The 17383-nt window shown below is 43.3% G+C and overlaps 1 protein-coding gene across 1 annotated transcript; it reads left to right on the forward strand.

Moving 5' to 3' along the window:
* The first annotated feature begins 2217 nt into the window (after positions 1 to 2217).
* Positions 2218 to 10506, forward strand: LOC128402216 (parvalbumin, thymic-like). Its single transcript, XM_053366245.1, has 5 exons — positions 2218 to 2344; positions 3095 to 3163; positions 6028 to 6160; positions 9058 to 9167; positions 9986 to 10506. Exons 2-5 carry the CDS (start codon positions 3103 to 3105, stop codon positions 10012 to 10014), a joined length of 333 nt encoding a protein of 110 aa, XP_053222220.1. The 5' UTR covers positions 2218 to 2344; positions 3095 to 3102; the 3' UTR covers positions 10015 to 10506.
* The last annotated feature ends 6877 nt before the right edge of the window (positions 10507 to 17383 follow it).

A 17383-nucleotide genomic window follows, 5' to 3' on the forward strand; every position in this document is an offset into this window, starting at 1 on the left:
GTCTCTTCCTCCACCCCTGAGACTTCCTGCGTGCCTCCCTCTGTCTCAGACCGCTCTGAACCTTCTTCCTCACCCCACCTTGACTCTTGCCTTGCAGGCAGTGCCAAACCCCATAAAACGCTGGCCCCCTCTTCTGGGTCATTCCCCAGGCCCCCTGCCTCTGCCGCAAACTTTTCAGATCCCTCCCAGTCCCTCGCTAGACCGTAGCAGAAGATCTTCCATTCCCCCTGCCCCCCTGAACCAGAGAAGCAGTATTCAGCTGCTGAGTGCAAGGGAGCTCACTGCTTTGGAATGGGCTGACCTCCAGCCAGTTATGGTACAGGGAGTTCCTTCTCAAAAGCTGACATACTTCTGGGATGGTTCCAGATCTCTCTCTCTCTCAAGCATGTGTATAATTTCTGCCAGGAGAAGCAGCTCTGAGCGGGGAAGCAGCCAAACAGCTTAATCCACGAGCCAGTTAAGACGGAGCATTTGGAGTTGAATTTATATAATCCAAGGGGCCTCCGCATTACCTAAATGCCATAGAGGCTGGCTAATTTGGGGAATCAGAGTTTGGCCCTAACGGATGGGTTTTATTGTTTATTTATTGTTTATCCTTGTAGATACCTCGTAAGCAACCATAGCTGTTGCTAATGATTAACAAGGGTGGGCAGATGCAAAGGCGGAGTCCTGCTTAGATGGTCCACTCCTAGGGCCACCATATTTGTAGTCCTGGAGGCCTAGAGCTCTGGGCTTTGCTCTTCAAACAGAAGCCATGTGCTCTCCTGAAACCTCTGGTCTGCCCTCAGTTTAAACCTCCTACTCCCTTCTATTAATTACTTAAATTCGTATACTGCCCTTCACCCAAATATCACAGGGCGGTTCACAACGTAAAAATACAAAATGAGAACATAAAATACATAGAAGACCATAGAATGTTAATCAGCCCAAGTCCTGGTTATAGAGATACACTTTCATCTGGCACCTAATGATGTGTAATGAAGGCACCAAGCAAGCCTCCCTGGGAAGAGCTTTCCACAAATGGGGAGCCATGCAGAAAAGGCCTGTTCTCGTGTTGCCACCCTCTGGACCTCTCCTGGAAGAGGCACACAACGAAGGGCCTCAGATGACGATCACAGGTTCCAGGTCTGTTTGGTTAGTAACCTGGTTTTTAAGGTAATTGAAAATATTAAAGGGGTGTGTGTCACTTTTTAAATAAATAAAGACAGTGGTACCTCGGGTTAAGAACTTAATTCGTTCTGGAGGTTCTTTCTTAACCTGAAACTGTTCTTAACCTGAGGTACCACTTTAGCTAATGGGGCCTCCCGCTGCCGCTGCACCGCTGCTGCACAATTTCTGCTCTCATCCTGAAGCAAAGTTCTCATCCTGAAGCAAAGTTCTTAACATGAGGTACTATTTCTGGGTTAGCGGAGTCTGTAACCTGAAGCGTATGTAACCTGAAGCATTTGTAACCCAAGGTACCACTGTAAAGGCGAAGACTTAAGTATGGAGTGCAATCCTATGCATGTTTACTCAGAAGTAAATCCCACTGAATTTAATGGGACTTGAGGTATGATACTGCCGTGGTACCTCGTTGGCTGCTAATCTTTCTTTCATATATACTGCAGGACTTATTCCCAGGGGTGTGTAGGATTGATGATTAAGGGGCAGGGTAAGTGGGAATTCATAACTGATCTCCTCAGAGTAGACCACTGAAATTAATGGGCAGCAGGTTCATATGGGGAGAGGCAGTCCTTTAGGCCTTGCAGTCCTGAGCCTTTTAAGGCTTTATAAGCCAAAACCAGCACTTTGAATTGCATTGCATGCAACCCATGATTTATTTCTGGAGACTGACCCACTCAGCACAAATTTACTCTCAAACTAGCCTCTTTGAACCCAGAGTTTTTGCTTCCTGGAAGCACAGAGACTGTCCTGCAAAGTCTTCGGATGTATCATTTAATAGAAAACTAGATAAAAGTTCTAAATGGGGGGGGGAAAATGTTCCAACTTTATATTTTATAAATATCATTTTTACTTGGGTGTCATTAGGAGACAGCAGTTGGGGGGCGACTTTGTGTGGCTCTGAAAACTTGCTATATTGTCTAAGACCCGATGTACATTCCTTTGGGATATAAATATCAATTTGATTAGCTAGCAGGTCTTGTCAGCTACAGTATCTTATCCCCTGGGGCATTTGAGCAATGACGTGCTCCCAGGACTTCTGTAAAAGGCTTGGGGGGTCTTAACTAAAGCCTATATAAGACAAGGTCTCTGCCCAGGCAAATACCCTAAGAGAAGAGCTCTCCTTAGATCTTAGATCTTTCTGCCCCCTTTTCTTCTCTCAGCTTTGGGAAACATCCACAAGGTGAGTTTAGCCTTTCAGCCTAGAGATTTTTCCCCTGCCATTTTTTATTATTTTTGCAGCCATTGGCAACAACCAAGCCATTAAAAAAATAGCCACCTGCATGGAAACTTATCAAGATTCTCAGACCAAAGAAGCTGTCAAGCAATGAGAGGTTTATTCTTATTATTCTTATTACCACAATTTTTTTTTTTTGCTTGTTTTCGGCGTTTGTGCAAACTGGGGGGGAGGGGGAACAATGATCAGAGAAGAGCAAATTAATCTCCTTCGTGACCATCCTGATGGGGGGGAAAACACAACCTGAGTGGACAACAGAATTTTGTTTAAAAAATAATTTTTTATTTTTTATTTTTGACGAAGGAACTCTGCTCGCTGGTTTTGAATGGCAGCTCCTTCGCCTTGGACTGTAATCATTGCTTTTGCTGCTGCTGCTGCTGCTGCTGCTATATCCTAGCGATACAAGGAGAGTTCATGCCGCTACCCCATCTGGTGGCTGAAGAACAACTTGAGCTCTGGCAGCTAGAGCAGACTACTCTTGAGACCTCCTGCACCTAGTTACCTCTGCTTGAAAATGCTATTCGGATCTCTCTCTGAAAGCCTGGATGGCTGCTGCCAGCCAGAGTAGACAATGCTGAGCTACAAAGGCCCATGGTCTGACTCAGTTTAAGGCAGCCTCCCATGTCCCTATGGCCCTCATAGCTTTCCTTTCTGTCTTTAACCTCAGCTAACCATTTCTCCCTCCTCCCCCTATAGCTTTGATAATGGCTTTCGCCGGTATCCTGTCTGATGCGGACATTGAAGCTGCCCTGAAAAGCTGCCAAGGTAATTTCTATCTTTAAAAGTATTTGGTTTCCCTACCCTCAGGCAAACAATATATTTTAAAGAAATCTGTAACTTTCTCCCTGCTCTTCCATTCTCCATTCCTGGACTTGATTGTGCAGCGCTAGTGGAAAAACAGACACTTTTCTAAAATACGCTTTCCTAAAAATGCAAAGCAAAACAAACAAACAAACAAACAATCCTTCCCAAAAAGTTTTTTTTTCTTCAAAGCAGACAAAATAACTTAACCAGCTAGCCAAGCCACAACGTTGTGTAAATTAGAAATTGCGTGTCTATGAACTGAACGAATTCTATCCAAAATAATTTCGGCAGTGAGCTTGTCACGACCACTAACTGAGTTGTCTGCACCTCATAAAGAAGACAGACTTAAGACAGATAGAGATGTAGAATATTTAAATAAACAAAAAACAAACAATCCCTGTTTCTTAAAGTGTACATCTGGCTTTTCAGTTAGATACTTGTACTACAGGAGATGGCAGATCACACAGGCAAAGAAGCTTATACAAAACTAGGTTAGCCCTGGGTGGGGATGATTTTTTTGAAATATGGGGCTGTATCCAATGTGATTAATATCTGTTATATCAAATTCACAGTCTGCCTTCTTTGTGTATATTAACTACCACAAAGAGGAGGCGTGTCCTCTGCTTCCCCCAACATTCATTTTATATGTAATTGGTTAAAATTTGTGCTAACCCTGAACGACAACTGTGATAACACTATTTGTAATAATTGCAGATACCAAAAAAATGGTTGTTATTGCTTGTGCTTAGTGGGCAATATAATAATAATAATAATAATAATAATAATAATAATAATAATAATAATAATAATGGGCTATAAGAGCAATACAACCAACGGATGTATTACTGTATAGCTACCCTCTTTGCTGCTATTGTCTGGAATCTTAATAGGAAAAAAAAACCTGATTTCAAAGGCCCAATGTGTTATTTGTGGGCATAGCTGTGGGAGAATGGTGGGTGCCGCTCAAAAATGATTCGGAAGTTTTGCAGAAAAATCAGCAAAGCAGCCTTCTTTTTCTTTTGGTTTCTGTTGGGTGAGCAAAAGGAAATTCCAGAGCTGGGAGCAAATAGCCTCTTGAAACTCCCAACCTTGTTTACCTGCAGAGAAATTACGGGAACAATTTCACCAAAATTCTCGGGGTTGGAGGGGGTAGAAATTCTCTAACAATTTCTAGCAGCTGGAGTAGCACAAGTTCCTTCCCCACCCCACCCTGCAAGGGATTTCCCCCACCCCATTAAGCGGCAACCACAACTGTGCCAGTAGCTTGACATCCTCCTCCTCCTAAAAATTGCCTGGACGTGGTGTCATTTCAGGCCAGTGCCAAAGGCTACTTCAGACAACAGAGTTTATGATCTTCCTGTATGTACCTGATATGTATATCTGTCTGGAAACCACAGCAATGTGTGTATGTGCAAGACCAACATGTTGAGTTGGGATAGAAAGATCTATCAGTTTAAGTTCTCTCTGTTTCTCATTTACCCAGCCTTAAATTTAGTTCTCCACATTTTGCAACAAGCTAAATATTTTTTTAAATAATAATAATAATAATCCTGATTAAAATTTATCAGAATTTATGTGCAAATTTCTCTGACCAAACACATTTTTATATGTAGCTTTGACTAATGTACACATTATTTGCAAGCAGTTCCCCCTAATATAATGCATTTTTTAGTGTTATTTCCACTGATATATTCAGGTTTTTTTGCGGTTTTTTGCTAACACTGGTTGGATAACTGCATTGCGAAATTCGAATAAGTGTGAATTTCGAAGGATAGCTGCGTTTCGGTTCACATATCGTTTCGGAAAGTGTGGATTTGATAAATTCGGCTTTAAATGCCCATAGAATCGGATTTCACCTTCACTCCTAGTGCCGAGCCTCTCAGAGAGAATATTCCCTAAGCTATAATTGAACTCTGCAATCTTAGCATGATTTAGAGCCAGAGTCGTCAAACTCTTCAGACCCTGGGCCAATAGTGCAGTTAGGTAATTTTAGACTCCGGGTTCAGTGACCTTATGGGGAGGGAGGGCACTTGTTAGATGACAGCATCTGCTACTTCACCAGCCTGGCTTTGTTTGGGGCTTTTTTGACTCATTTTGCATAGTGGGACCCCAGACCTTTGCCCCAAAGTCTTGGCCTGACAGCTCCTCTACCTGGTGGGACTCACCTTATCTCCAACTTGCAACATGGCATTCACTTCTATTTGTTTTGATCTTCTTTAAATATATATATATATATATTTATGCATGCAAACAGAACATTTTTTAACTGCCTCCATTGCAGGGCATGATCTGCTTGTTGGTGCCAAACCATTAGCTGAAGATGATGATGGGCATTTCCTGATTCCTAAAGGAAGTTCTATGATTGTCCTTTTTTAGACCTACCCAGCCTGGTTTCGAAAACAAGACCAACTTGTGGGTCTCAGGGCTCCTTTTAGACTGATAGTTCCCAGCTGCTGAAACCCAATGTGCACAGCTGAAACTATGTGAATTTCAAGTTGCAAATTGCTTTGCATTTTTGTATCAGTGCACATCCAACTTAAAATGCAACTCTTATTTACTGTGCCTTTTTGAGAGGCATGGTAATTTGATTTGTCCTGGACCCTTTATTGAGTCCTATAATTGATTCGAGCAGAATTGCTACCCCAAAGGCAAACTTCCCTGAAAACATATGGTAGGATGGAAGGCTAAATATGACATTTTTTGGGAGACAAGTTGTCCTCATTCATATACGATGGTCAGGGGGGGGGAAATCTATTTCCTTTAACTTCTCCCCTCCTTTTTCTTCCAATATTTCACCATCTCTTTTCATTTTTCTGCTTCAAAAGCTCCCGATTCCTTCACTTACAAAAGCTTCTTTGAGAAAACGGGTCTAAGCAAAAAATCTAAGGAAGAACTGGGGAAAGTATTTGGAGTCCTTGACCAGGACAAGAGTGGATTCATTGAGAAAGAAGAACTGCAGTGAGTAGAAGGGGAAGAAATGCCTTTCCCAGAGACAATTTTCAGTTTTACAATCGGTAGTTAACCTGCATGCCATTGGGTCAGATCCAAATATGCCCCCTTGTGCAGAAGGCATCTTATGTTCATGATGAAAGGTGCGCTCCACTTATGGACAAACTATTTCATACCTGACACTAGATCCAAAATGAAACTAGATCCAAAGAAGTTGATTTGCTGGTTCAACAATTTGTGCAACCTTTTACACAATCAGAAACAGAAGAACAGTTATAGAGCCTTCCAGTAATAGCATAGCACAAATTCTTAAGCACATACAGAACAGCACTGGTGACTAGGTAAATGTAAAGGTAAAGGACCCCTGGACGGTTAAGTCCAGTCAAAGGTGACTATGAGGTTGCGGTGCTCATCTTGCTTTCAGGCCGAGGGAGCCAGCGTTTGTCTGCAGACAGCTTTCCAGGTCATGTGGCCAGCAGGACTAAACCGCTTCTGGCACAACAGGACACTGTGATGAGTGTCAGAGTGCATGGAAACACAGTTTACTTTCCCACCACAGCAGTACCTACTTATTTATCTACTTGCACTGGTATGCTTTCGAACTGCTAGGTCAGCAGGAGCTAGCACAGAGCAATAGGAGCTCACCTCACCACACAGATTCGAACTGCCAAACATCCGATCAGCAAGCCCAAGAGGCTCAGTGGTTTAGACCACAGCACCACCTGTGTCCCTGTGGCATTGGTGACTATTGCCCTTTCATTCACAGTTCTCCAAAACCAACCCATTGAGCATAAACGTTCCTCAAAGTGGAGATGTATGCAAATAGTTCAGACAAGTCTCTCTCTCTCTCTCTCTCTCTCTCACACACACACACACACACACACATAATACTTTAGGCACGATCCAGCCCAAGTTAAGTACTTTTAAGTTTAATTGATATCAGTTGAAAAAGTACGAGTCACATAAATACACTGTTTGGGATATGCATGTTTTAAATCAATAGTAAATATATGTTTACATCTTTCCCACTAAAATAAGGATGCTTCGAAGTGCTTGATTCTGTCTGCACTGTTCCCTTAGCATTTGAAAACACTCCATCGTTAGTGATCAGAGTGCTACATATGCATTATTTCAGCACTGTATTATTCCTATACTGTAATATGGAAGATGGTGATGGGTGGTATTCAGTGCTAGGCCCACTCAGAGTAGACCCATTGAAGTTCATGGACATGATTAGCTTAGAGTCATTAATTTCAGTGGGTCTGTTCTAGGTGGGGCTTAGCTGAACACAACAACAATAACATCGCCATAAAAACTGTTATAATTAACTATTGCACTCATACTGAATGCAGAATTTATGTATATATATTCTAACCACTTAGTCATTTCTTGAAATATAAACTGGTATACATGTTAAATACATACATTCATACATACATACATACATACATACATACATATATACATACATACAATTAACGACAAAGGTGCAAAGGCTCATGCATTGCCTGCAGATATTCAGCACCAAAGCTAAGACTTGAACTAGGGTTTTTTCATAGGGTGGTCATCACATGTCTTAGAGAACAGTCCTCTGGGTGAAAGGCTGTCTGGTTTAAAGATAACGAACCCTCTGAAGTGAGAGCAGGAGGGGACTTGAAGTTGTCCATCAACAGTTAGCAGCATCTGGAAAGCAGACAGAGCAGACAAACACCTGCTCCTGATGTGTCTTCCCCACTAGGGTGAGATCTACTGCATTTTTATTACAATTATCCTAAAGCTAAAGGTAAAGGTACCCCTGCCCGTATGGGCCAGTCTTGACAGACTCTGGGGTTGTGCGCTCATCTCACTCTATAGGCCGGGAGCCAGCGCTGTCCGCAGACACTTCCGGGTCACGTGGCCAGCGTGACAAGCTGCATCTGGCGAGCCAGCGCAGCACACGGAACGCCGTTTACCTTCCCGCTGGTAAGCGGTCCCTATTTATCTACTTGTACCCGGAGGTGCTTTTGAACTGCTAGGTTGGCAGGCGCTGGGACCGAGCAGCGGGAGCGCACCCCGCTGCGGGGATTCGAACCGGCGACCATGCGATCGGCAAGTCCTAGGCGCTGAGGTTTTACCCACAGCGCCACCCGTGTCCCCCTAAAGCTACACCTATACATATAAAGAAGCAAATGCAAATGTTATGCTGATCAGTGCCCTCTTTTCTGGTAATGCCATTTCCTCTCTCTTTTTTTGGCCACTTTCAGAGCTTTCCGAATATAAGACCCCAGGTGTAACTTAAGTCCCCAGTGGCACCTTTGCCACATTCCATACGAATTATGGAACCATATTCAGGGCTCAGAGGTTAAGAAACGTAGCAGAACAAAGAGGCCGACCCAACAGTAGCTGTTTTTGCATTCCTTAGTACAGTATCAGCTTCACCTACCTCTCCCATCAAATTAAAGCGCAGGGGCTGCGGAGAATACATGGGAATGGAAATGCAGCACTTTGAAGCACAGCAAGCGTGTGGAATTTGTTTTGCATTTCACCTAGATTGGCAGCCCAAGTGGCAGAATGCAGAAGAGATCTCAATGGCCTGTGAAAGCTTGAATAATAAGAATGTTTTGGTTGGCGGGACGATTGGATGGTGGGTGACTTTTTGGCATGTGAAAGAATTTGGGGGGCACAAGCAGTAACTTATATGAAAGGGGTATTGGAGGTGCGGGAATGCCAGAGGTTAACAAATTATTATGACGATTACAAATATATTTCTTCCTGCCCTATGGCTTTTCTTGACAAGAGGGGAGGCTTTGCATAGGCTTTTTTTCCCAGCAGAAAGGAATGCTTCATGGTGAATGTTGATAAAACCACACTGTAGCCTCACTGTAGCTTGCTAACCTATCACTCATCAATCAATTCTTCTCTGACAGAAATTTCATGCAGAATTTCAAACCAGGCGCCAGAGTGTTGACTGACAAGGAGACCAATGCTTTTCTGGCAGCAGGTGACACCGATGGAGATGGCAAAATTGGAGTGGAAGGTGGGGATAAATTAGCGGAATGCTTACCTATTAATTCACCTGGATCTGACATGTATGCCTTGCTTGTCCTGTTATCCTTAATATAATAGGGATAGGGAGTTTATGACAATGAACAAATTAAAAGTGATCAGGGCTTCTGGAATTTTCTTCCGAGACAAACTAAAATCCAAAAACAGAAAGTTCAGGTTCTATGATTCTATCTTGCAAATTGCCCAGAATTTGATTCTTGTTCCTTGTAAATATGATGTACTTCTTTGGTAAAATGCAAAGGAGGGGAGCAGGGGTCTCTAACCTTCCCCTCTTCCTGGCCCTCAATCTAGAGTTTCCCTTGAAGAAGGGAGCTCAAACTGAACAAAATAGAAGTTCCCTCCCCAGTGTAAATGGCATGTGGGGAGGGGTCCAGACTGGGAACACAGATTGGTAGCACAGTGGGGAGAAAGGGTTTGGTGGCTCACACTGGCAAAGTGTGGTAAAACATACATACAATAAAAACCTGGCAGTTAATGGTAGAGAGGTGTATTTATAGCACCATACATTTAAAGCACACACCCTTCCCTCCCCCGAATTTAGGAAACTGTAGTTTGCTAAGGGTGTGGGGAATTGTAGCTCTCTGAGGGGCAAACTACAGTTCCCATGATTCTTTGAGGGGCGCTTAAAATGTATGGTGTGTATGCAACCATTGAATTCAGTCTCTGGCAAAAGTCTCTGTGTGACATCATTAGAGAGAATCAGTATGGATTCTGAAAAAGAAAAATAAAGCTGTCTAGTTTTCTCAACAGCAAAATAATTAAATCTGGGTTTTGTTTTTGCTTTTCTAGAGTTCCAAGCACTGGTTACAAGCAAGTGATCAAGTGGAAGACCAAGCTATTGTATTGTAAAACACTATTTCTTATTGCAAATCTACTATTTATTTATACATTTTATACAGTTAAATGGCATTGACAGTTGCCAATATATTGTTTCTTATTGTTAGAGGACTTTGTTAAACTCCCAATGCGCTGTTTGATCTTTCTTATTGTCTGGTGTCACAAATTCGTAGTTAAAGGAGGTCTGCATCAAACAGAGACAAAGTTGGAATCTAAGGAGAAGAACTTCGAACTTTTATGTTTCACTTACAGTAGGCGCTAGTAGGAACACTCAATAAATGTGAGATTTTAAAGAGATCTCTGGATCAAAAGTTAACCAACATCAATCTTCCTTCCAATCAAGGTATATGAAATGACAATGGGAGAATCATGTTGATTTTTGTTTATGTTTAAACAAAAATGTTTAAAGAGAATGTTTAAACTGGTCCTTGCCTTAACACAACCAGCTTCATTAAATGCCTTGCTGTAGTTAACTCTGGTGGAATTGTTCATTTGTACATATAAAGAGACTTCATCATTCACAAATTAGGGAATCGTTCTTTACTTGTTTAACTTATGTTGTTAAGTTTCCCTTCTTTCTTTTGTACATTACGAATGTAAAAAAAAACAGCAACACAACATGTTAGCTTTGTTATGCTTTGGAAGCATTCGTTTTTAGCTGATGGTGTGGATATGGGAATATGGAAAGCTGAGTGGGGAAGGGAGCCAGAATGGAACTGGCAAGCCCAGCATGGAAATAGCACTCAATAACACACACCAGCAAACATATACTGCATTTTCCTGGACCCAGAGACAAGGCCTCCTTCTGGCATGGAGTCACAGAGCAATATAAGGAAGGCAGGAATTATGTGTTGATAAAAGGCAAAGGCAGAAGACTTGTTGATCTTTCTGGATGATGGCAGAGAAGGAACTAGGTGTGGATAACTCATTTCTTCTCTTTGACAAAGGAGCCCCTGGGGTGGGAGACACATAATAATGGTTGCAAACTGGATATTTAGACCTCCCACAGCATGGTCAGCTATGGAAGTGCTAGGACAAATTTGAGGGTCAGTTCTGCCTGCTTGGATTCTGTCCTCAAAGCTGCTCTGACCTGACAAACAACCCCAGCAATTCCTTTTGATATAGAGAAATAGGGGTGGTTGGCTTTTGCTGCTCAACTCCCCCAAGGGACTGATTCCCCTAAGTCCATGATCGGTCAGAGAGGAGTGGACTGGGGCAGAGTGCTGTGAAAGCAAGGCAGATCTTTATTTTTCTGTTGCAAAAGAGTTCCCTCCCCTCCTTGCAAGGAGGCAAGAGAGACCAAAAACTAAGGAGAAACGTCTTTTTTAAGGGTTTGCATTTCGGCGTGGAGAAGTCAAAAATTACATCACACATAAGGTGAGGTTAATGTGGCTCAGGCTGGCCAAGGTGTGATATCCCTGAGGATTTAGCAAGTTTTACATAGTTCCAGACACAGTTTGCAAAAAACATTAGCATTTGATAAGACAATCAGGATGCAGGTCAGACATCCCTCAGTGCAGAGCATCTGGGCAAACTGATGATCAATACAAAGGAGGTTCATAGCTATAGGAGAGGAATCCCTTCAGGAACTTCCCCTGACTGCTATCTCCCTACCTGTTCTCAGGCAAGGGGGATTAAGGAGGCAGCAGAAATATTGAGATTCTTTAGGAGAGCCAAGATGACTTTTGGATTGCTTTCCTGTACCATTTTAGACATGTGGTTTATATACTTAGGTATGTGTGCAATTATCAACGTTTATGGTATATTTGAGACCTTAGAATTCCTGTAACATTTTGAAGTGGCAATATTCTTAAGGATGCCAAGGAACAAAGGAATGGCGTTTAGGTATATTGAAACAGACCATAGGTCTACCAGGGTCAATATAGTCTGTATCAGGGTTGGGGGATTTCCAGTTCATGCTCCAAATGTAGCCTACCAGTCGTCTCAGTCTGGCCTGCTGGATTCCCCCCAGGCCATTCCCATAGCTATTGGGCTCTCTGTCTTTGTGTGTGTAACTGTGTGTTTGTATACTTTGGCCCGTCCAACCAATGCTATGTGGCTCCCAACCACCTCCCCTCAAAGGGGGGGGGGGGAAGGACCCTGGCAGTGTTTGTGCATGTGGGAAGGATGGAGATTCTTCATCCCTGGTCCACAATGACTGCTGTCTGTTCTGTGTTTCAAGCCTTTCCCAGGCTGGAGAATTGAACCCGCGATCTTCCCACATGCAAAGCATCTACTCTACAATTGAGCCACAGTCCTTATGTACTTCAGAGTACACAGGTGATGCATATGGCTCAGCTGCAAACGACCATAAGAGTTTTTTGGCTTTGGCACCTTTGCAGTTTGGGATGCAACAAGATCAGCAAATTGCAAGGGGGACGAGAGAATTGTGTGACGTTAAGACTGATGGACAGGGATCGTGCCTATGTGGTCGCTTATTTGTTTAAGTTCATTTAAAATCAACAAAAATCAAGACAGGCTTAATTTCATTATGTGTAGTAGTAGCTCAGCACAGAAATAAAGAATTGTACGGAGAAAGAATTACCTAGAAATAATTGACCACTCGATGGCACTCTTGTTTTGCTCACAACCAAATGTTTGTACCTGGTTCAGAATACCAGGGTAAGACAGGGTTATTTCCACAAGCCTGTCTTCATTGCATCACTCAACTCTGGCAAGTGCCCACAATAAAGAGAGCTCAACGCAAGGAATCCAGGGTATTGCTCAATTACTCTGCCCTAGGAGGACAAGTTCAAAAAGGCCCAGGGAGATAAGTTGGCACATCCCAACCCTGAACTGACAGAGAAGCTACTTTCTCTCCAGAACTACCTTACCAAGTGGCGGTTGCTTAGAGCTGATCAATATTAGCAGCCCCACAACTTAGTCTGCCCCTGCTGTAATCTCTTCCAGCTTATATATCCACTGCCACCACATGTGTAATTGAGTAGCGACAGGTTGAAATTAAGAGATATCAACAACAAAAAGCCAAACCACTATACAGTGGTACTTCGGGTTACTGACGCTTCAGGTTACAGACTCCGCTCACCCAGAAATAATACCTCGGGTTAAGAACTTTACCTCAGGATGAGAACAGAAATTGTGCGGTGGCAGTGGGAGGCCCCATTAGCTAAAGTGATGCCTCAGGTTAAGAACAGTTTCAGGTTAAGAACGGACCTCCGGAACGAATTAAGTTCATAACCTGAGGTACCACTGTAATTCATGTTGACTGGTTCTTAACCTCATCAGTACTGGCTCCAGCTTTCTGGGGGCAAAGGCAAGATGTTCAGAAGGCGGCCCCACATCTCTGTGATTCTATTTATCTCAAGAGAAAGAGAATGAAGTGGTGTGCCTTTGGGGAAGAATAATACAGTACTTGCTGTGTCAGCAAGGGGTGGGGAAATCAGCAGGGCCAAAAGGCTCCAGAGGTCAATCGATGGCCCCTTGCCGGGTTTGTGGGCCTTGGCAAGGGCCTAATGGTGCCAATTGCTGACACCAGCTGTGACCCGAGTGCACTTTCAAGAATAATCCCTGACTCTGCTCCAATAGTTAATGCTGTTTTGCATTTTCTGCTTTTTCGCCTTCCGAAGGTCCAGCAAAATGCAGGAAGTATTCCTACCTTAGTTATTACACTGGTGGAAAAGGGGGTGCTTTTCTGTGTGCCTGAGGAAGAGGAAGGGGGTGTTTTCAAGTGTGCATGCGCTGAAGAAATGGTGGCGTTTTCCTCAGTGGAGGAGAAAACTCAGGAGCAGCTTGAGGCTTGTGTGCACATTATGTTTGTCTTTATTTTGCCGGCAGAAGAAATCTGAAGAGCTTAAAGCTGGCATAGGCAAACTTGGCCCTCCAGATGTTTTGAGACTACAATTCCCATCATCCCTGGCCACTGGTCCTGTTAGTTAGGGATGATGGGAGTTGTAGTCCCAAAACATCTGGAGGGCCAAGTTTGCCTATGCCTGGCTTAAAGCTTCACTAGTAGCATCAAAAACATTTCAGTAAGTCACAGTCTCACTTGCTCTATGCTTATAATATAGATATTATGGGAAACTTAGATTATGTTCAAAAGAAACTTTAAAAAGGTTGTTTTTCATTCAACTAGCATATAAATTTTATGAAGTAAGTAAGTAAATAAGTAAGTAAGTAAGTAAAAAAGGTGAAAATCACTACAATACCCATTCAAAAGGAGGAAGAGTGTAGTCTATGCAAATTTTACAGTCGAGATGGCAGCAAAATGAACACATCGAGGTGGACTTTGATTCAAACCACTGAGGTCCAGCGCTGAGGGCCTTCTGGTGGTTCCCTCACGGCGAGAAGTGAGGTTACAGGGAACCAAGCAGAAGGCCCTCTCGGTGGTGGCACCCGCCCTGTGGAACACCCTCCCATCAGATGTCAGGGAAATAAAGAACTATCTGACTTTTAGAAGACATCTGAAGGCAGCCCTGTTCAGGGAAGTTTTTAATATTTGATGTTTTGTTCTGTCTTTAGTGTTCTGTTGGGAGCCGCCCAGAGTGACTGGGGAAACCCAGTCAGATGGGTGGGGTATAAATAATAAAATTGTTGTTGCTGCTGGTGGTGGTGGTGGTTTGTGTGTTGCTGTTGCTTTTTCCACTGATCACTTGAGGCTGCAGGGAAAAAAGGAAAAGTGGGGCTGCATTGGTTTCTAGGTCCTAAACATGTCTGCACCCCCAAGGCAGGCCATTGGTTCCTGCCTTGGGGGTGCAGACATGTTTAGGACCTAGAAACCAATGCAGCCCCACTGGAACAACTAATAAACTATTGACAACCACTGTGCCAAAGAAGAACCACCCTGTCCTGACCATCCCTCCGAGGTTATATTTATATTTATAATCTTGCAATTTGGCTGGTCTATTTACTTAACCGACCTGGAACAATCTACCAGAGAAAAGGCCGCCGCCCGTGGGACAGAGGGTCATTGATGAATGATAATCCAGCTTCTACCTAGGGTTTTAATAGGTCATAAGATTTTATGGTATTTATATTTGTAATGTATTTTTGTCGGTGTTTGTCCTTTGATGCTATGGCCTGTCGGCTACGTAAATAAAGTCTATTCTACAAACCACCAACCTGACCAGAGTTGCAATTGCCCCAAAATTACAATACCAGGAGGCAATGGAGGGCTGCAGGGTAGGCAACTGGAAGCAACTACCAAGAGATGGCAGGAGAGGTGTCGAGTGACTGGGTAAGGTTAGCATCCCGCAAGAGTTAGCAACAGAACTCCAAAACACTTGAATTCTGAGCTTGCTATCTGATTTCCAGGCAAACTGTCTCATGGCTTGACACTGAGGCTCCCCCGCTAGCTCAACAAATCTGAGACACTTTTGACACTTACCATTACATTAGGGACTATAAAAAATTGATGGTAAGACAGGTGCGGTGTCTGCTTCGTTGATCGTTAACAGTAGATAAAAATGAAAAACAAAAACAAAACCCTGCATCCAGGAAGTCCTTTTCTTTTTGTAACAGTCCTGCGGAAGAGTTAACGTCAAAAAGGACAGTGCCTTTGCTTGTTTGGAACAGTGCCACTATATTTATAGAGGACATAGGAACTAGGATATGATCTGGAAGCACAGGAACTTAGGTAAAGGTAAAGGGACCCCTGACCGTTAGGTCCAGTTGCGGACGACTCTGGGGTTGCGGTGCCCATCTCGCTTTATTGACTAAGGGAGCCGGCATACAGCTTCCAGGTCATGTGGCCAGCATGACTAAGCCGCTTCTGGCAAACCAGAGCAGCGCACGGAAATGCCGTTTACCTTCTTGCCACAGCGGTACCTATTTATCTACTTGCACTGCATGCTTTTGAACTGCTAGGTTGGCAGGAGCTGGGACCGCGCAACGGGAGCTCACCCCGTTGTGCGGATTCGAACCGCCGACCCATAGGAACTAGGATATGATCTGGAAGCACAGGAACTTACTGAAGCTAAAACAGCCTGGATCTTGTCTGTGTCAGGGTAGGAGACTGCCTGGGAATCCCACAGAGGCCATCTTGAGTTCCATGGGGAAAAGGTGGGATATAAATGAAATAGACTCATAGAAGTGTAGAGTCGGAAGGGACCCCAAGCGTCACCTGGCAGGAATCACTACTAAATAATAAAAGTACTGTATTGGCCCGAATATAAGCCACACCCCCAAATAAGCTGCACATTTAAAATTTGGGAGGGAGGAGAAAAAAAGACAATACCCAAATATAAGCTGCTCCCTTAAAATTGGGTTACAGGCTGAAAACTGCTGCGGTTGGTAGAATTGTAACTCTGAGCCAATTTAAGCCTTTGATCTTGCAAGCCCGCAAAAGTTACCGTACAACCGCTAAAATTGCAAATTCAGTTGCTACAATTCCGTAGGTTCTCACACCTGCAAATGGCAAATGTAGAAGAAAATCCTAAGGGTTAATTGCACAACAGTCTTATGCTTGCAAATCGGCAATAAAACTGTTTTTTGTTGTTCTTTTTTACCATTTATGTCTGCTTCAGCAGTGATATCGTAAAAGCCCATTTTTTGTAAGGTCGCGAACTTAAGCCACACTTTTACTTTTCATGGTCGGAATTTGGAAAAATAAAGTTCAGCTTATATTCGGGCCAATGTGGTAAATACCAAATTGGATTCGGAATTATTCTTGAATTTCATCCTCCAATCTAGACGCCTTTGGGACATGACAACTGGGGCACCACATGATGGAGACGGACAATCCTTGCCTCTTAGTTCTCTTTGGCATGTGGTTCCGGATGCAATGACTGATGCCCATTGACGAATCTGCTCTTTGTGAATTTGTCTCCCGTTCTTTTGCAGCCAACTACCTTCCCTCCCATCACCACATCTTGTGGAAATGAGTTAAACATACATCCCATGAATAAATAACTCGTTTTGTTTGTCCTGAATCTATGAGCAATCCATTTGCGATGCAAGGGACTCATCAGGTCTGCACTTGTTCGGCTCTGACAATGCTATAGCATCAGCTTCTTCTAGTCGCTGGGCTCTGAGTTGCTGCACTGATAATTATTTTAAGACAATGATCACAAGCGCTGGAACCTTAGAAGAGGAGCCGTAACAATATACGCAGCCGACACCCTCTCTTGCCCATAGCTTCTACCGATTCTCGAGATGCATTTTCTAATCATCCTTTAACCTTTAGGGCAGAGTTATTGTTAAAATAACAGAGAAAACCTGAATAATTCAGCAATCGAAAGATCGCCCTCCCTGATTATGCTGCTGACAGCAACCAGAAACATCTTGGACAACTGCATGTAGCATCACGGTCACAAGATAATGTTACTGGGTCATTGACGACACTCAACAATCTGTTTAATGATCATCATAGAGTATATCAAACGGTAGCGATGG

This window comes from Podarcis raffonei, chromosome 14, assembly GCF_027172205.1.
Source record: "Podarcis raffonei isolate rPodRaf1 chromosome 14, rPodRaf1.pri, whole genome shotgun sequence".
Taxonomy (NCBI): domain Eukaryota; kingdom Metazoa; phylum Chordata; class Lepidosauria; order Squamata; family Lacertidae; genus Podarcis; species Podarcis raffonei.

Excerpts from the sequence above, each read along its gene's own strand:
- LOC128402216 (XM_053366245.1), top strand. The coding sequence starts at position 3,103 with ATGGCTTTCGCCGGTATCCTGTCTGATGCGGACATTGAAGCTGCCCTG. Across the intron at positions 3,164-6,027 it reads TGCCCTGAAAAGCTGCCAAG|CTCCCGATTCCTTCACTTAC; the intron begins GTAATTTCTATC and ends CTGCTTCAAAAG. Across the intron at positions 9,168-9,985 it reads TGGCAAAATTGGAGTGGAAG|AGTTCCAAGCACTGGTTACA; the intron begins GTGGGGATAAAT and ends TTGCTTTTCTAG.